The 20,553-nt window shown below is 38.9% G+C and overlaps 1 protein-coding gene across 1 annotated transcript in view; it reads left to right on the top strand.

Moving 5' to 3' along the window:
* The first annotated feature begins 356 nt into the window (after positions 1–356).
* Positions 357–20,553, top strand: part of LOC135673909 (phytosulfokine receptor 2-like) — a 33,923-nt gene continuing 13,726 nt past the window's right edge. Inside the window, exon 1 of the mRNA XM_065183308.1 lies at positions 357–510. Coding sequence (XP_065039380.1) covers positions 357–510 — 154 coding nt within the window. The remainder of the gene's footprint in view (positions 511–20,553) is intronic.

The raw sequence follows: 20,553 nt of genomic DNA, 5'->3' as shown, positions 1-20,553 counted from the left end.
AGACGGGTGCATTCAGCATCCACAACCATAGCAACCATAACGGTAACTCAAATGATCTCGGAGCACTGTACGATTTCTCACGCAGCCTCGACACCCAAATCTGGCAAGTCTCACATAGTCCCACATCGAAAAAATCGAGCTTATTATCTCCTATTACAATTATAAATAATGACCTAGGCTTTGAAGCCAGATACACCATAAGAAAACCTAATTGTTTGTTTTAGGCTTTTTTTGTTTAGTAGTTTCAGGTGTTGGCTTAGGAATATTTTCCTAAGGTATTTGTAATTATCCCTTTTGTAGTAGAGTTTTGCTCCTCCTTCGTTATCAAAGCCTGGTTTCAGAATCTTTTAGTAATGATGATAATAACAAAGATCGTTGTCGAGAAATTCGACAGAAATGTCAACTTCGGCATATGGCAGCTCAAGATGAAGGTCATTCAAGATGGAGTTGATTTGGCATTACAGGGAGTTAAGAACATTCTAGATGATATGTCAAAGGAAGATCTTGCAGGTATGGATAAGAAGGCCCGATCAAGCATTATTCTAAATCTTTCTAACAAGGTTTTACGGGAGGTAGCTATGGAGACTACGGCTAAGAGCATGTGGGACAAGCTTAAAGCCTTGTATATGAAGAGAACAGTGAAGAATTGTCTCTACTTGAAGCAGAGTTTATATATGCTTCGGATGACTGAAGATACATCTATACTCTCACATCTTGATAAATTTAATTCCTTAGTTATAGATTTGGAGATTATAGATGTGAAAATTGTTGACGAGGATAAGGCTCTGTTACTTTTGTGTTCTCTTCTCCAATCCTTTAAGTATTTTCGTGATACTATGATTTATGAAAAAAAAATAATTTTGTATTAGGAAATTAAATCTACACTAAAATCTAAGGAGTAAAGAGATAGGGATATCACTGGGAAAGTAGAGAGAATCAGGTTGAGGGTCTGGTTGTCATGGTAGAACGAATAAAAGAAAATTTGATAGTGGTAGATCTAAATCTAGATCTAAATCCAGACATAGAAATTTAGAGTGCAGATATTATCATAAAATGGGGCACATTAAGGCTGATTGCTTTAAATTAAAAAATAAATTAAAGTAAAAGGGAAAAATTATTGAGAAAACTACTAAGTCCGCTGAAGCTAGTGTAGCAACTGATGAGAATGTTAAAAATATTTTCTTTGCTACTGATGATAGAACGAGGTCTAAAACTGAATGAATTTTAGATTCGGGTTGTTCTTATCACATGTGTCCTAATAGAGATTTATTTTCCGCATATGAATCTTGTAATGGTGGAATTATTTTGATGGGCAATAATGTCGCGTTTAATGTTGTTAGTAGAGGCATAATCCGAATTAAAATACATGATGGTATTATGAGGACGCTCATTAATATTAGACGTTCTTGATTTAAAAAAGAATCTCATCTCTTTAGGCACCCTAGAGGCTCTTGGGTGTAAATACGTAGCTGAAGGTGGAGTTATGAAAGTTTCTAGAAGTGCCCTTATTGTTATGAAAGTTTGTAGGTCTGGTAGCTTGTATATTTTATAGGGAACTACTGTCACAGGCTCGGTTGCAGTCTTGTTATCATCATTGTCTGATTCTGACATCACCAAATTATAACATATGCGTTTGGATCATATGCGCGAAAAATGTTTGAGTATATTAAGCAAAATGGGTCTTCTTTATGGACAGAGTACTAGGCTACTGAATTTCTGTGAACATTATATTTTTGGAAAGCAGAAAAGAGTCAGATTCAATTCTCCAACAATTCACAAAATTAAAGGTACTCTTGACTATATTCATTCAGACATTTGCGGTCCAGCTCGTGTTTAGTCTAAGGGTGGTGCCAGGTATATATTGACTTTTATTGACGATTATTCCAAGAAAGTTTGGGTTTATTTTCTAAAGAATAAAAATGATGTTTTTCTAACCTTTAAACAATGGAAGGCTTTGATTTAGAAGCAAACATGTAAAGAGATTAAGCGGCTTCGAACAGATAATAGTATGAAATTTTGTGAAGGTGACTTTGATGAATTTTGCAAAAATAAAGGAATTGTTGTTGAATCTCGGATTTTGATGATAAAATCAATTGATGGGTTAATTGATCTAATCCATATTATTAAGTTAAGGGTGCAGGATTAACTATGATAACCAGAAAACACAAAGCAAGGATACCGGAGTCAAGTTCGATGGACGTTTAAGAGTCCGAAGAATCGTCGGAGATGCTGCCGGAACCAACCGAGAAGAAATCGGGAACTTGTCGGAATTTTCGGAAGTTCGCCGAAGAGATCGTCGGAGGTTCACGGAGATCACCGAGAAGGCTCAGCTACTCATTAAAGTCATCACAAGTTTGGGAGCTTGCTGGGAGCCGTCGGAAGAAGTTCGTCGGAAAGCTCGTCGGAACAAGACTCGACATTCGCGGTTGAAAAATTGCTTAGGATGTGTTTTGTTATGTAGTTAACTTGTAATTAGGATTATGATTAAGAGATAATCCTATATCCTGGTTATGGGCCAACTGGGCCCAAAATTAGACTTGGTTTGGGCTAAGTTTGAAGCCCAACAAGTCAACCGAAGAGTCTGGTGGTGGCACTGACTGGGCGGTTGCACCGCCCAGCACTGTTAGCGCTTGACACTGACAGGCGGTGGCACCGCCCAGCACTGTCAGCGCCTAACACTGACAGGCGGTGGCACCGCCACTGACAAGCGGTGGCACCGCCAGCATCGGGAACTCCAAGAGAATTCAAATTTGGAGCCCAAATTTGAATCATCTTGAGGCCTATAAATACCCCTCAAATTTCAGCTGAGATTACAACTTTTTGAGCAGCAATTGTTGAAGAGAAATGCCTTAGAAAAGTCATAGCTAGTCTTGTTTTCAATTTGCTAGTGTTCACCTCCTTCTTTCTTGTTGAAAATCTGTAAGAGAGTGAACCGCTTGTAAAAGAGTTGTAAGAGGGGTATTCACCCTTCCCTTTCAAGAGATTTGCTAGTGGAAGGTGGGAGCCTCATCGAAGAGGGGCCTCGCAAGTAGATGTAGGTCACTTGACCGAACCACTTCAAAAACGGTGTAATTTCTGATTTGCATTTCATTACTGCTATTTGTTAGGATCAAGAGCACTAATTTGTTTGGACTAATTTTCATGAATGGACAATAATGCGTCTTGTGTCCAAATTTGCAACAAAAGTTGCATTTGTTTTGATGTCGAACATGTAAGATAGGGCCTTTTATGAAGGTGGTTGGATTTTGGTGAGGACTTCTCACAAATCCAATTCCACTTCTTTAGGGAACGTGACCCTTGTTTGCAAGGATCATGTTTAATGACTTGCTACCAATCTTGAATTTCTTCAAGGTGTCCTTAAGTAGCAAGTTTTCCTTTTGGAGAGTTTCTAGATCATGGCATTTTATGCATGAGCTTAAACTATCATGATGTTCAGCTTTTAACTTGTCAAAATTACAAATAAGACTATCATGCTCCTTTTTTAGCAATTTGTATTTTCTACTAATTGTCTTACATTCATCAAATAATTCATGGAAAGCATTTAATAATTCATGATAAGGTAAATCTGCATCAATTAAATTTGTTACCTCATCTCCGATGGCCATTAAGGCGTAATGAGCAACTTGCTCGGTGTTGGACTCCTCTTCTTCAGATGCGCTCGAATCATCCCATGTTGCTTTGAGCGCCTTCTTCTTTGATGTTCTCTTCTTGGCTTGGGGACAATCACTCTTGTAGTGTCCCGGCTTTTTGCATTCATAGCAAATAACTTGGTCCTTCTTGGGTTCATGTTTATTTTTTGCGTCATTCTTAAACTTGTTTCTTTTAAAGAATTTTTTAAAATTTCTTGTTAGAAGTGCCGAGTCATCATCACAGTCCTCATCACTTGAGTTTTCTCTCAAGTGGCCTTCTGAAGTTTTAAGTGCCATATCCTTCCTGTTCTTTGGAAGGATGTCTTCTTGCTCTTCATGAGCTTTACAAGTCATCTCGTAGGTCATTAATGACCCGATTAGTTCTTCAAGAGGGAAGTTGCGTAGATCTTTTGCCTCTTGAATAGCAGTGACTTTAGCATCCCAACTCTTGGGAAGGGATCTTAGAATCTTATTTACGAGCTCAAAATCTGAAAATCTTTTTCCGAGTCCTTTTAGACCGTTGACGACATCCGTGAAACGGGTAAACATGTCGCCAATGGTTTCACTCGGTTTCATCCGGAAGAGTTTGAAAGAATGTAACAGAAGATTGATTTTTGACTCTTTCACTCTACTTGTGCCTTCGTGAGTCACTTTGAGTGTGTGCCAAATATCAAATGCGGTTTCACAAGTTGAAACACGGTTAAACTCATTTTTATCAAGTGCACAAAATAAGGCATTCATAGCCTTTGCATTAAGAGCGAAAGCCTTCTTCTCCAATTCATTCCATTCGATCATTGGAAGAGAAGACTTCGAAAATCCGTTTTCGACAAGATTCCAAAGTTCAAAATCCATATAAATAAGAAAGATCCTCATTCGGGTCTTCCAATAGGTGTAGTACGTCCCACTGAACATGGATGGACGTGTAATAGAATGGCCCTCTTGGTTTCCAGCGTATGCCATCTCTCTTGGGTTTTACTTCGTTAGAGAGTTAACCCTGCTCTGATACCAATTGTTAGGATCAAGAGCACTAAGAGGGGGGGGGGGGGGGGGGGGTGAATTAGTGCTGCGGAAAACTTTCTGCGATTAAAACGAAACTGCGTTCGAACGATAAAAATGATTTCTGTTTGAAAGCCGATTCTAAGATTACTTTAACTTAAGATCAAACAAGATGATGTTAAAGTCAATCTATGAAGGCAGTTTGCAGTTATGATGAAAACCAGAATATAAGCGCAAATTGAAATACGATGTTCGTACGAAGAAACTGATTTACGTCTAAATGCTGATTCGTAAATCACTTGATTAGGCAAGATGCTGTTTAAGCAAGGGTATAAAGGCAGTTTGCAATTATGGTAAAAATCAAAACGTAAACGTAATCTGAAATATGATGATCATACGAAAAAGCAGATTTACGTCTAAACGCTGATTCAGAAAGTGCAAATCTTGAAACCCGATCGTATATGCACAGAAAGTAGTAAGCTTCAGAGGAGGTTTGCAGTAAAGATAATATGCTCAAAGTAAATGCAAACCGAGATTTAGAGTGGTTCGGTCAATCTTGACCTACTCCACTTTTGGCTTCCTCCACCGACGAGGTCACCGATGTTAACTAGAAGCCTTCCTTCAATAGGCGAAGGCCAACGACCCTTTTACAGTTTCACTCCTTTTGATGGGCTTAGGAGACAACCCTTACAGAAATTTTCTCTCCTCTCTTTACAACTCAAAACTTTGAAGAACAGAGGGAGGAGAACTTTTGGCCTTTACAACAATTTTGAGCTCTAAGAATCATAGAAAGAGATCAAGATTTCGAGTGTGTGTTCTGTTCTTTCAGTGCTGAATGGGTGGGGTACTTATAGGCCCCAACCCAGTTCAAATTTGGAGCTCAAAACTGTCAATTCCTAGAATTCCGGGATCAGGCGGTTGCACCTCCTGACTGGGGCGGTTGCACCGCCTGGTAGAGCTCGAAGACTGAGCCTCTGGGCGGTGCCACCTCTGTCAGGGGCGGTTGCACCTCTCTGCCATAGCTCGAAGACCGAGCTCAGGCGGTTGCACCTCCTGACTGGGGCGGTTGCACCGCCTACTAGAGCTCGAAGACCGAGCTCAAGCGGTGCTACCTCCTGTCAGGGGAGGTTGCACCGCCCAGTCTCGCTCGGAGACTGAGCCCAGGCGGTGCTACCTCCTGGCTAGGGCGGTTGCACCTCCCACAGCAATTAGGGTCCGAATGGGTAGATCCATTCGGCCCAATTTGGGTTTTTCAGGGGCCCAATTGCCCCAAGATTAAGCTAATGGGATCACCTCCCATTTCCAACTTAATCATTGTGCTAACTACGATAAATCCTAATATAATTTCTGTAGCTTGCTCCGGTGCGTCAATCGCTTCTTCCGGCGAGTTTCCGTCGAACTTCCATCGATTATCTGATGAACCCTCGGTGATGCTCCTACTGACTTCCGGCAAACTCCTGGACTTGCGACGATCCACTTGGCGAGTTCCGACGAGCTTCTTTTGGCAAGCTTATGGACTTCTCGGATTTGTTCCTGTAGAACCTCTGACGACTCTCCGAACTTCCGTCGAACTCTTGAACTCCCAACGTGATTATTGTCTTAACTCCGGCGCAACTCCTACTGCATGTCTAACTTTCATCGTAGTTAATCCTGCACACTTATCTCAACACATAGATTAGACAACAAATGACAATTGACTTCATCATCAAAATCCGAGATTCAACAATCTCCCTCTTTTTTATGATGACAATCAATTGATAATGGAGTTAACCTTAACTCCCCCTTTCTATATGCCATACTTGAGATAAGTCATTCTTGAATTCAAGACCTAAGAATTCAAGCAACATATTGATAAGTTAAATCATTTGAACTTATCAATACTCCCATTATGATTCCCATCATGATGCATCTCTTTGAAGATGATGTCAAGGCTTGACATTCACTTTCAGATTTTACATTACAAGTTTGAATGATGGTAATAGTAACAATTCATCATATTATAAGATATCAACATGTAAAGCTGTGAAGTAAGATTTTGATATTATTACTTGATGTACACATTTCAAATATTTTAGCAAGTGTTGCATTTCTTCACATGGTAAGATATCAACTCAAGGCATAATGCAAATTATAGCATCTGTTCATATATCTCTTGGTGATGCAAGCATGGCATAATCATAGCATCAGTGTTTATAGCATCAATTCATATATTTCTCCCCCTTTGTCATCAACAAAAAGCATGGTAGTTGTGATACCAAGAAAACAATATAAGCAAGTTATCAAGCATATAAAGGAAGGCATGATATGTAGATTGCTTTGAATACTTCTTCATTCTTTTTTTTTTGTTATAATCCTTTGTGCATGAAGGAGGAAAGTCATTTGTGATTCCAGCTATTTGTGAGTTTACTTTGAGTCAAGATATGTGTTTGAAACAGCTTTTTGCAAGTAAAAATACTATCATCCATATTTCAAGATTGAATTCATAAGCAGGAATCATTTCATCAAATCCATTTCAGAAAAAAAATATTTTTCATAAGAGTGTATGAGAAAATTTGATTTTTAGCATTCCAACTGTTAAGCGAATCTGAAAATGAGATGAACTCTTTCATGCATTCGGACAAGACTATGCTACAGATTTTCAAATACAATCATGAAGACAAAACATTTCAACACATGTTATGTAATGGCAATCAAGTGATTTGATAATTCAATAAAGTCCGAAAAATAATTTTAACTAGTTTATCTATTCGGACACATCAACATTCCTAATTCTCTTCTTATGAAATCAAACTGTTCTTCACTTAGAGGTTTTGTAAAAATGTCAGCTAGTTGATGTTTAGTATCAATGAACTCTATGGTTACGTCATGATTAGTAACATGATCTCGTATAAAGTGATGTCTAATATCAATATGTTTTGTTCTTGAGTGTTGTATAGGATTCTTAGTTAAGCATATTGCACTTGTGTTATCACATTTAATGAGAATATTTTTAAGATTAACTTTGTAATCTTCTAAGGTGTTTTTCATCCATACAACTTGTGCACAGCATGCACTTGCTGCAATATATTCAGCTTCGGTTGTTGATAGTGCAACCGAGTTTTGTTTCTTAGATGACTAGGAAACAAGGGTATGTCCTAAAAATTGACATGATCCTGATGTATTTTTTCTATCTAGTCTACAGCCAGCAAAGTCCACATCAGCATAAGCAATTAACTCAAAATTCTCTGATTTTGGGTACCATTTTCCAACAGATTTGTGGTACCATTAAGATATCTAAGTATTCTTTTAACTGCTTTGAGATGAGATATCTTAGGGTTTGATTGAAATCTAGCACAAAGTCCTACACTGAACATGATGTCTGGTCTAGTTGCAGTGAGGTAAAGTAAACTTCCTATCATACCCCTATAAGTTTTTTGATTGAAGCTTTCTCCACTTTCATCAATTTCTAACTTAGTGGAGGTGCTCATAGGAGTGTTAATAGCCTTTGAGTTGTTCACATTAAACTTTTTTAATAAATTCATAGCATATTTAGTTTGACTAATAAAGATGTCATTGCTTAGTTGTTTGATTTGTAAGCCTAAGAAGAATGTTAATTCTCCCATTAAGCTCATTTCGAATTCAAGACTCATAGTTTTAGCAAAAGATTCACAAAGAGATTCATTCGTAGAGCCAAAGATAATATCATCAACATAAATCTGAACAATGAGAAAATTATTTTCAAAATTCTTGATGAACAATGTAGTATCAACCTTGCCTTTTGTGAAATTATTTTCGATAAAAAAAGAACTAAGTCTCTCGTACCAAGCCCTTGAGGCTTGTTTTAAACCATAGAGAACTTTAGTTAATCTAAACACATGATTAGGGAGACTATTATTTTCAAATCCAGGAGGTTGTTCAACATAAACTTCTTCGGAAATAAAGTCATTTAGAAAAGCGCTTTTAACATCCATTTGAAACAACTTAAAATTATTACTACTAGCGTAGGCAAGGAGCATCCTTATGGCTTCCAATCGAGCTACAGGAGCGAAGGTTTCTTCGTAATCGATACCTTCTTCTTGGTTGAAACCTTTGGCCACTAATCTAGCCTTGTTTCTAACCACGATACCATTTTCATCTTGCTTGTTTCTGAAGACCCATTTAGTACCGATAACTAAATGGTCATTTGGCCTAGGAACAAGCTTCCACACCTCATTTCTCTCAAATTGATTCAATTCATCTTGCATTGCGATAATCCATGAATCATCTTTCATGGCTTCGTCAACACATTTGGGTTCAATTTGGGAGAGAAAGGCGGCGTTCGCACAAAAATTTTTAAGAGAAGATCGTGTTTAAACCCCCTTTAACGTGTCTCCTAAGATTAGCTCCTTGGGATGAGCATCTACATACTTCCAATCCTTGGGTAAGGATGTTTCGGGAGTGGATGCATCCAAGTTGCTAGTTAGAGAAGGGGTTTCATTTAAATTCAAGGAATCAAAATTAACATCATCATCAAAATCATTTTTCCTGATTTCGGAAATCTCATTGAAAACAACATGAATGGATTCTTCGATAATTAAAGTTCTTTTATTGAAGATACGAAAGGCTTTAGAAACTGAAGAATAACCAAGAAAGATTCCTTCATCGGATTTAGCATCAAATTTTCCTAAGTTATCCTTTTCATTCAAGATAAAACACTTACACCCAAAGACTTTAAAATATGAAACATTGGGTTTTTTGTTGTTCCATAACTCATAGGGAGTTTTGGTTAGTAGGGGTCTTACTAGAACTCTATTCAAAATGTAGCATGCAGTATTTACGGCTTCGGCCCAAAAATATTTGGGTAGGTTGTGTTCATTCAACATGGTTCTTGCCATTTCTTGTAAATTTTGATTTTTTCTTTCTACTACTCCATTTTGTTGAGGATTTCTAGGAGTAGAGAAATTATGGTTGTATCCATTGAGTTCACAAACTTCCTGGAAATCATGGTTTTGAAATTCACCACCATGATCACTTCTAATTGACAAAATCATAGAACCTTTCTCATTCTGAACAAGTTTACAAAACTTGGTAAAATATCTAAGGCATTCACTTTTCTGTTTTAAGAAGTAAGTCCATGTGTATCTGCTATAGTCATCCACAATGACGAAGGCGTATTTGCTATCTCCTAGGCTTGATATGGAGATTGGTCCGAACAAGTCCATATGGATCAATTGTAAGGGCCTAGAGGTGCTTATTTGATTCTTAGATTTGAAACTACCCTTAATTTGTTTACCTAATTGGCAAGCATCACATACATTATCTTTGATGAACTTGATATAAGGAATTCCTCTTACAAGTTCTTTAGATGATATTTGAGTGATTAGTTTCATGCTAGCATGACCTAATCTTCTATGCCATATCCAAGCATCCTCATTCAAAACAGAAAAACACATTTCATTACACAAATCATTGATGTCAATAGTGTATACGTTATTTTGTTTCAATGAAATCATAGATATGTTTTTGTATGGTTTTTCAATGATGCAAGCATTAGATTCAAATCTGACAATATATCCTTTATCACATAATTGACTAATGCTCAAGAGGTTATGTTTTAAACCATCAACTAACAAAACATCTTCAATAAAGAAGTTGGATTTGTTACCTATGGTTCCTTTGCCAATGATTTTACCCTTGTTGTTGTCTCCGAAGGTGACATAGCCTTCGTCTATGCTAGTGAGCTTAGAGAATTGAGATGGATCTCCGGTCATATGCCTTGAGCATCCACTATCAAGGTACCATCTCTTGCTCCTAGCTTGCGATGGTTTAGTTTTCTACAAGAAAGGATGATTTTTAGGTACCCATTTGCTTTTGGGTGCCTCATAAATAGATCTACATTGTCTATCATGTTGCATAGAATTTATCATGATTCATTTAGGAACCCAGATCAATTTGTTTGGACTAATTTTCTTGAATGGACAATAATACGTCTTGTGTCCAAATTTGTAACAAAAGTTGCATTTGTTTTGATGTCGAACATGTAAGATAGGGCCTTTTATGAAGGTGGTTGGATTTTGGTGAGGACTTCTCACAAATCCAATTCCACTTCTTTTGGGAACGTGACCCTTGTTTGCAAGGATCATGTTTAATGACTTGCTACCAACCTCGAATTTCTTCAATGTGTCCTTAAGTAGCAAGTTTTCCTTTTGGAGAGTTTCTAGATCATGGTATTTTATGCATGAGCTTAAACTATCATGATGTTTTTAACTTATCAAAATTACAAATAAGACTATCATGCTCCTTTTTTAGCAATTTGTATTTTCTACTAATTGTCTTACATTCATCAAATAATTCATGGAAAGCATTTAATAATTTATGATAAGGTAAATCTGCATCAATTAAATTTGTTACCACATCTCCGATGGCCATTAAGGCGTAATGAGCAACTTGCTCGGTGTTGGACTCCTCTTCTTCGGATGCGCTCGAATCATCCCATGTTGCTTTGAGCGCCTTCTTCTTTGATGTTCTCTTCTTGGCTTGGGAACAATCACTCTTGTAGTATCCCGGCTTTTTCCACTCATAGCGAATAACTTGGTCCTTCTTGGGTTCAAGTTTATTTTTTGCGTCATTCTTAAACTTGTTTCTTTTAAAGAATTTTTTAAATTTTCTTATTAGAAGTGTCAAGTCATCATCACAGTCATCATCACTTGAGTTTTCTCTCAAGTGGCCTTCTGAAGTTTTAAGTGTCATATCCTTCCTGTTCTTTGGAAGGATGTCTTCTTGCTCTTCATGAGCTTTACAAGTCATCTCGTAGGTCATTAATGGCCCGATTAGTTCTTTAAGAGGGAAGTTTCGTAGATCTTTTGTCTCTTGAATAGTAGTGACTTTAGGATCCCAACTCTTAGGAAGGGATCTTAGAATCTTATTTACGAGCTCAAAATCTGCAAAACTTTTTCTGAGTCCTTTTAGACCGTTGACGACATCCGTGAAACGGGTAAACATGTCGCCAATGATTTCACTCGGTTTCATCCGGAAAAGTTCGAAAGAATGTAACAGAAGATTGATTTTTGACTCTTTCACTCTACTTGTGCCTTCGTGAGTCACTTCGAGTGTGTGCCAAATATCAAATATGGTTTCACAAGTTAAAACACGGTTAAACTCGTTTTTATCAAGTGCACAAAATAAGACATTCATAGCCTTTGCATTAAGAGCGAAAGCCTTCTTCTCCAATTCATTCCAATCGATCATTGGAAGAGAAGACTTCAAAAATCCGTTTTCGACAAGATTCCAAAGTTCAAAATCCATAGAAATAAGAAAGATCCTCATTCGGGTCTTCCAATAGGTGTAGTACGTCCCACTGAACATGGGTGGACGTGTAATAGAATGACCCTCTTAGTTTCTAGCATATGTCATCTCTCTTGGGTTTTAATCCGTTAGAGAGTTAACCCTGCTCTGATACCAATTGTTAGGATCAAGAGCACTAAGAGGAGGGGGGGGGGGGGTGAATTAGTGCAGTGGAAAACTTTCTGCGATTAAAACGAAACTGTGTTCGAACGATAAAAACAATTTCTGTTTGAAAGCCGATTCTAAGATTACTTTAACTTAAGATCAAGCAAGATGATGCTAAAGTCAATCTATGAAGGCAGTTTGCAATTATGATGAAAACAAGAATATAAGCGCAAACTGAAATACGACGTTCGTACGAAGAAACTGATTTACGTCTAAATGCTGATTCGTAAATCACTTGATTAGGCGAGATGATGTTTAAGCAAGGGTATAATGGCTGTTTACAGTTATGGTAAAAATCAAAATGTAAACGTAATCTGAAATATGATGATCGTACGAAAAAGTAGATTTATGTCTAAACGCTGATTCAGAAAGTGCAAAGCTTGAAACCCGATCGTATATTACGCAGAAAGCAGTAAGCTTCAGAGGAGGTTTACAGTAAAGATAATATGCTCAAAGTAAATGCAAACCGAGATTTAGAGTGGTTCGTTCAATCTTGACCTACTCCACTTTTGGCTTCCTCCACCGACGAGGTCACCGACGTCAACTAGAGGCCTTCCTTCAATAGGCGAAGGCCAACCACCCTTTTACAGTTTCACTCCTTTTGATGGGCTTAGGAGACAACCCTTACAGAAATTTTCTCTCCTCTCTTTACAACTCAAAACTTTGAAGAACAGAGGGAGGAGAACTTTTGGCCTTTACAACAATTTTGAGCTCTAAGAATCACAGAAAGAGATCAAGATTTCGAGTGTGTGTTCTATTCTTTCAGTGCTGAATTGGTGGGGTATTTATAGGCCCCAACCCAGTTCAAATTTGGAGCTCAAAACTATCAATTCCCGGAATTCCGGGATCAGGCGGTTGCACCTCCTAATTGGGGCGGTTGCACCGCCTGGCAGAGCTCGATGACTAAGCCTCTGGGCGGTGCCACCTCTATCAAGGGCAGTTGCACCTCTCTGCCAGAGCTCGAAGACCGAGCTCAGGCGGTTGCACCTCCTGACTAGGGTAGTTGCACCGCTTGCCAGAGCTCGAAGACCGAGCTCCGGCGGTGCTATCTCCTGTCAAGGGAGGTTGCACCGCCCAATCTCGCTCGGAGACTGAGCCGAGGCGGTGCTACCTCCTGGCTAGGGCGGTTGCACCGCCCAGTCTCCCTGGGAGACTTAGCCCAGGCGGTGCTACCTCCTGGCTTGGGTGGTTGCACCTCCCACAACAATCAGGGTCCGAATGGGTAGATCCATTCGGCCCAATTTGGGTTTTTCAGGGGCCCAATTGCCCCAAGATTAAGCTAATGGGATCACCTCCCATTTCCAACTTAATTATTGTGCTAACTACGATAAATCCTAAGACAATTTCTGTAGCTTGCTCCGGTGCGTCAATCACTTCTTTCGGCGAGTTTCCGGCGAACTTCCGTCGATCATCCGATGAACCCTCGGTGATGCTCCTGCGGACTTCCGGCAAACTCCTGGACTTGCGACGATCCACTTGGCGAGTTCCGACGAGCTTCTTTTGGCAAGCTTATGGACTTCTCGGATTTGTTCCCGTAGAACCTCCGACAACTGTCCGAACTTCCGTCAAACTCTCGAACTCCCAACGTGATCATTGTCTTGACTCTGGCGCAATTCCTACTGCATGTCTAACTTTCATCGTAGTTAATCCTGCATACTTATCTCAACACATAGATTAGACAACAAATGACAATTGACTTCAGCATCAAAATCCGAGATTCAACACTATTTACATTACTGCAAACCTTCTTACTTGCTTTATTTCATCATTACCTTTGCTGCACAACTTTGCGAATACGCTTTCAAGTTAAGCACTTCCGATTCCGATTTTTATCGTACGAAAGATTTGTTGAAACCAACGTTTTAATCCGCTACACTAATTCACCCCCCTCTCTTAGTGCCACTCCGATCCTAACAATTGGTATCAGAGCAAGGCTCACTCTCATATCTGGTTTAATACCCAAGAGAGATGGCTTACTGCGGCATGCATGAGGGACACTCTATCACACGTCCACCTATGTTTAATGGGTCGGATTACACATAATGGAAGACTCGGATGAGGATCTTCCTCATTTCTATGGATTTCAAGCTTTGGACTATTGTTAAAAACGGATTTCAAAAATCTTCTCTTCCGATGAGCGAATGGAATGAATCGGAGAAGAAGGTTTTTGCTTTAAATGCAAAGGCTATGAATGCCTTATTTTGTGCACTAGACAAAAATGAATTTAATCGTGTTTCAATTTGTGATTCGGCTTTTGATATTTGGAGAACTCTTGAGGTCACTCATAAAGGCACTAGCCGAGTGAAAGAGTCCAAAATCAACATCCTTGTGCACTCTTACGAACTTTTCCGAATGAAACCAAGTGAGTCCATCGGACACATGTACACCTGGTTTACGGATGTCATCAATGGACTCAAAGCTCTTGGTAAAGATTTTACTAACTTTGAACTAGTAACTAAAATCTTAAGATCCCTCCCTAAAAGTTAGGATCCAAAAGTTACGGTCATTCAAGAGGCCGAAGACCTTAAAACATTCCCTCTTGAAGAACTCATTGGGTCTCTAATGACATACGAAATGACATGTCAAGCTCATGACGAGCTTGAGAATCCCCTTCCAAAGAACAGGAAGGATATGACACTCAAATCACAAGAAGACCACTTGAAATGAACATCAAGTGATGAGGACAGTGACAATGACATTGCACTTTTGACTCAAAAATTTAAAAAATATTTAAGGAAGAACAAATTTAAAAATAATACAAAAAATAAAGTTGAACAAAAGAAGGACCAAGTGATTTGCTATGAGTGTAAAAAATCGGGACACTACAAGAACGATTGTCCTCAAGCCAAAAAGAGAACATCAAAGAAGAAGGCACTCAAGGCAACGTGAGATGATTCAAGCGCGTTCAAAGAAGAGGAGTCCAACACCGAGCAAGTTGCTCGTTACGCGCTAATGGCTTTAGGAGAAGAGGTATGTAATTTATTTAATGAAGATTTATCTTTCGAAGAACTCTCTATCGCTTTTCATGAATTATTTGATGAATGTAGAACTATTAGCAAAAAGTTAAGTATCTTAAAGAAAGAGCATACTTTGCTACAAGATAAGTTTGATAGTCTTCAAACTCCTCCATGCTCTAAGTGTGAGCATTTAGAAGTAATAAAAAATAAAAATTTGCTTCTTAAAGAAACCTTAAACAAGTTTAAGGTTGGTAGCAAAGGATTAGATATGATCCTTGCACACAAGGGTCACGTCGCAAATAGAAATGGAATTGGATTTGTAAAAGGATTACATCAAAATCCTGCCACTTTCATAAAAGGACTTACATTACATGTTTCCTCTTATATGAAATGCAACTTCTATTGCAAATCCGGACATATTACATACAAATATCCATTTAGGAAAATTAGTTCACAAAAATTAATATGGGTTCCTAAAGGAACTATAAAGGATTCAATAATAAATAACAAAGTTAGTGGATCAATTTTTGAGGCACCCAAAATCAAATGGGTACCTAAAAGTCATCCTCTTTTGTAGATAAACCCACAAGCTAGGAGCAAGATATGGTATCTTGATAGTAGATGCTCAAGACATATGATTGGAGATCCATCTAATTTCTCTATGCTCACTAGCAAAGAAGAAGGGTACATCACATTCGGAGACAATAACAAAGGCAAAATCATTGGCAAGGGAACTATTGGTAACAAATTTAGTTTTTCCATTGATGATGTTTTACTAGTTGATGGATTGAAACATAATCTCTTGAGTATTAGTCAACTATGCGATAAAGGTTATATCGTTAGATTCAAATCAAATATGTGTATTATCGAAAAACCTAACAATAACTTGACTATGATTGCATTAAAACAAAATAATGTCTACACCATCAACCTTGATGGACTAAGTAATGAAATGTGCTTCTCTGCTTTAAATGATGATGCTTGGCTTTGGCATAGGAGACTAGGCCATGCAAGCATGAAACTAATATCTAAGATCTCATCTAGAGAATTAGTGCGAGGAATTCCAAATATAAAGTTTATTAAGGACAAAGTATGCGATGCATGTTAACTAGGTAAACAAATAAAAACTAGTTTCAAATCAAAAACTCAAATTAGCACCACTAGACCATTATAATTGATTCATTTGGACTTATTTGGACCAATTGATACGACAAGTCTAGGAGGAAGCAAATATGCATTTGTAATTGTGGATGACTATACTAGATACACTTGGACCTATTTCTTAGCTCACAAAAGTGATTATTTCAAGTGTTTCTCTAAATTTTGTAAACTCACTCAAAACGAAAAAGGTTTTATGATTTCATCAATTCGGAGTGATCACGGTGGCGAATTTCAAAACCGTGACTTTCAAAATTTTTGTGAAGTTAATGGATACAATCACAACTTCTCCACTCCGAGGAATCCCCAATAAAATGGAGTAGTTGAAAGAAAAAATAGAAACCTATAAGAAATGGCAAGAACTATGTTAAATGAACATAGTTTACCTAAGTATTTTTGGGTCGAAGCCGTAAATACGGCTTGCTACATCATGAATAGAGTCCTAATAAGACCATCCTTATCAAAAACTCCCTATGAATTATGGAATAACAAAAAATCAAATATTTCCTATTTTAAAGTTTTCGGTTGTAAATGCTTTATTTTAAATGAAAGGGATGCCTTAGGAAAATTTGATGCTAAATCCGATGAAGGCATCTTTCTTGGTTACTCTTCCGTTTCTAAGGCTTTTCGGGTTTTTAACAAAAGAACCTTAGTAATAGAAGAGTCTATTCATGTGGTTTTTAATGAAGTTTCAAATTTAAAGAAAAATGATTTTGATGATGATATTGGTTTTGATAATTTGAATTTAAATGAACCCCCTCCTCAAAATAGCAACTTGGATGCACCTTCTTCCGAAATTTCCTTACCTAAGGAATGGAAGTATATAGATGCTCATCCAAAGCAGCTAATTATAGGGCATACATCAAAAGGGGTTCAAACTCGTTCCTCTTTCAAGAATTTTTGTGCTAATGCCGCCTTCCTTTCTCAAATCGAACCTAAGTGCATTGACGATGCCATAAAAGATGATTTTTGGGTTATTGCAATGCAAGAGGAATTGAATCAATTTGAAAGGAATAAGGTGTGGGAGCTTGTTCCTAGACCTAGTGACCATTTAGTCATTGGTACTAAATGGGTCTTTAGAAACAAGCAAGACGAAAATGGTATCGTGGTTAGAAACAAGGCTAGATTAGTGGCCAAAGGTTTCAACCAAGAAGAAGGTATCGATTACGAAGAAACCTTCGCTCTCGTGGCTCAATTAGAAGCCATAAGGATGCTCCTTGCCTATGCTAGTAGTTATAATTTTAAACTATTTCAAATGGATGTCAAAAGTGCCTTCTTGAATGGTTTTATTTCCGAAAAAGTATATGTCGAACAACCTCCCGGATTTGAAAATTCTCTTCTTCCTAATCATGTATTCAAATTGACTAAGGCCCTCTATGGCTTGAAACAAGCTCCTAGAGCTTGGTATGAAAGGCTTAGTTCCTTTCTTATTTTAAATAATTTTACCAAAGGCAAGGTTGATACTACATTGATTATTAAATATTTTGAAAATAATTTTCTTATTGTGCAAATTTATGTTGATGATATTATTTTTGGCTCTTCGGATGAATCACTATGTGAATCATTTGCCAAATGTATGAGTCATGAATTTGAAATGAGTTTAATGGGTGAATTAACGTTCTTTTTAGAATTACAAATCAAACAACTTAGGGATGGTATATTTCTTAACCAATCTAAATATACATTAGAATTGTTAAAATGATTTAACATGGATAATTCAAAAGCAATAAACACCCCTATGAGTACTACGACTAAGTTAGATATGGATGAAAATAGTGAAAATTTTGATCAAAAAACATATAGTGGAATGATAGGTAGTCTACTCTACCTTACCGCGACTAGACCGGATATTATGTTTAGTGTAGGACTTTACGCTAGGTTTCAATCAAATCCTAAATTATCTCATCTTAAAAGTGTTCAAAGAATATTTAGGTATCTTAAAGGAACTCCAAATTTAGGATTGTGGTATCCAAAATCTGAAAAATTTTATTTAATAGCTTATGCGGATGCCGATTTTGGTGGATGCAGGATAGATAGAAAAAGTACATCTGGAACATGCCAATTTTTAGGACATGCACTTGTTTCTTGAACCTCCAAGAAACAAAATTCAGTTGCACTATCTACGGCGGAAGCCGAATACATTGCTGCTGTTGAATCTCGGATTTTGATGATGAAGTCAATTGTCATTTGTTATCTAATCTATGTGTTGAGATAAGTGTGCAGGATTAACTACGATGAGATTAAGACAAGCAGCAGGAGTTGCGCCGGAGTCAAGATCATGATCACGTTGGGAGTTCGAGAGTTCGACGGAAGTTCGGACGGTCGTCGGAGGTTCAGAGAGAACAGATCCGAGAAGTCCAGAAGCTTGCCAAGCGAAGCTCGTCGGAACTCGCCAAGTGGATCGTCGCAAAGTCCAGGAGTATGCCGGATGTCCGCAGGAGGATCACCGAGGGTTATCGGTTGATCGACGGAAGTTGGCCGGAAACTCGCCGGAAGAAGCGATTGACGCATCGGAGCAAGCTGCAGGAGTTGTCTTAGAGATAATCGTAGTTAGCACGATGATTAAGCATGAAAATGGGAGGTGATCCCATTAGCTTAATCTTGGGGCAATTGGGCCCCTGAAAAGATTCAAAGTGGGTCGAATGGAGTGAACCATTCGGACCCTGATTGCACCAGTAGGTGCAACCGCCCCAGCCAGGAGGTGCAACCGCCTGGGCTGTGGGGCTGAGAGGTGCAACCGCCCCAGCCAGGAGGTGCAACCGCCTGGGCTGTGGGGCTGGGAGGTGCAACCGCCCCAGCCAGGAGGTGCAACCGCCAGGGCTGCACGGCTGGGAGGTGCAACCGCCCCAGCCAAGAGGTTGCACCGCCAGAGCTCAAGTTCCGAGCTCTGCCAGGCGATGCAACCACCAAGCTCAGTCTTCGAGCTTTGGCAGAGTGGTGCATCAGCCTGAGCTCAGTCTCGAGCTTTGCCAGGTGATGAATTCACCAAGCTCAGTCTTCGAGCTATGGCAGAATGGTGCATCAGCTTGAGCTCAGTTTGGAGCTCTGCCAAGTGATGCAACCACCAAGCTCAGATTTCGAGCTCTGCCAGGTGATGCAACCACCAAGCTCAGTCTTCGAGCTCTGCCAGGTGATGCAACCATCGAGCTCAGTCTTCGAGCTCTGGCAGAGAAGAAGCAATCGGCAGAGCTCAGTCTTCGAGCTCTGCCAGGCGGTGCCACCTCTCCAGTTGAGAGGTGCAACCGCCTGATCCCAGAAATTCTGGGATTAGATCGATTTGATCGTTTTGAGCTCGAATTTTGAATTGGGTTGGGGCCTATAAATACCCCACCCATTCAGCACTGAAAAGATACAGACCAATACCGAAATTGTGATCTTTTCTGTGATTCTAAAGAGCTCAAAAGTGTTGTAAATCCTTGAGTCTCCTCCTTCTGTTCTTCAAGTTTTCAACTGTAAAGTGAGGAGAGAAAGGTCTGTAAAGGTTGTCTCCTAAGCCTGTCAAAAGGAGAGAAATTGTAAGAGGGAAGTTTGGCCTTCGCCCATTGAAGGAAGGCAGCTAGTTGACGTCGGCAACCTCATCGGTGGAGGAAGCCAAAAGTGGAGTAGGTCAAGGCTGACCGAACCACTCTAAATCTCTGGTTTGCGTTTAATTTCGAGCACTCTATCTTTACTGCAAACCTCCCTCATCACTACTGCTCTCTGCGCTTTCACGAACAAGTTCTAAGTGCTGTTCTTCCAAATCTGCATTCAGACGTAAACTTGTATTTTCGTACATTACAGTTTACGTTTACGTTTGATTCTGCAGAACTGTTTTCCGCGCTTTTACGAACGAGCTTCCTTGCAGTTTACGCTTACATTTTAATCCTATTAATAACTGCAATCTGTCTTCTGCGAATATACAAACGAGTTTCAAAGTTTAGACGTAAATCTGCGTCTAGACGTAAAACTGCGTTTAGACGTAAAACTGCGTTTAGACGTAAATCTGCGTTTAGACGTAAAACTGCGTTTAGACGTAAAACTGCGTTTAGACGTAAATCTGCGTTTAGACGTAAAACTACGTTTAGACGTAAAACTGCGTTTAGACGTAAATCTGCGTTTAGACGTAAATCTGCATTTAGACGCAAAACTGCGCTTAGACGCAAAACTGCGCTTAGACGCAATCTGCGCTTAGACGCAAAACTGCGCTTAGACGCAATCTGCGCTTAGACGCAAACTGCACTTAGATACAAACTGAGAATTTGCTTTTGCATCATAATCGTTTTTGAACGAACGCAGCTTTTTGTTTTTAAATTATTATAAGATTTCCGCTGCACTAATTCACCCCCCCCCTCTTAGTGCTCTTGATC

Source organism: Musa acuminata, chromosome BXJ1-5 (genome assembly GCF_036884655.1).
Source record: "Musa acuminata AAA Group cultivar baxijiao chromosome BXJ1-5, Cavendish_Baxijiao_AAA, whole genome shotgun sequence".
In the NCBI taxonomy this organism is placed as follows: Eukaryota; Viridiplantae; Streptophyta; class Magnoliopsida; order Zingiberales; family Musaceae; genus Musa; species Musa acuminata.
The sequence above is the reverse complement of the archived record's forward strand: the minus strand, read 5'-3'. Positions and strand labels throughout refer to the sequence as shown.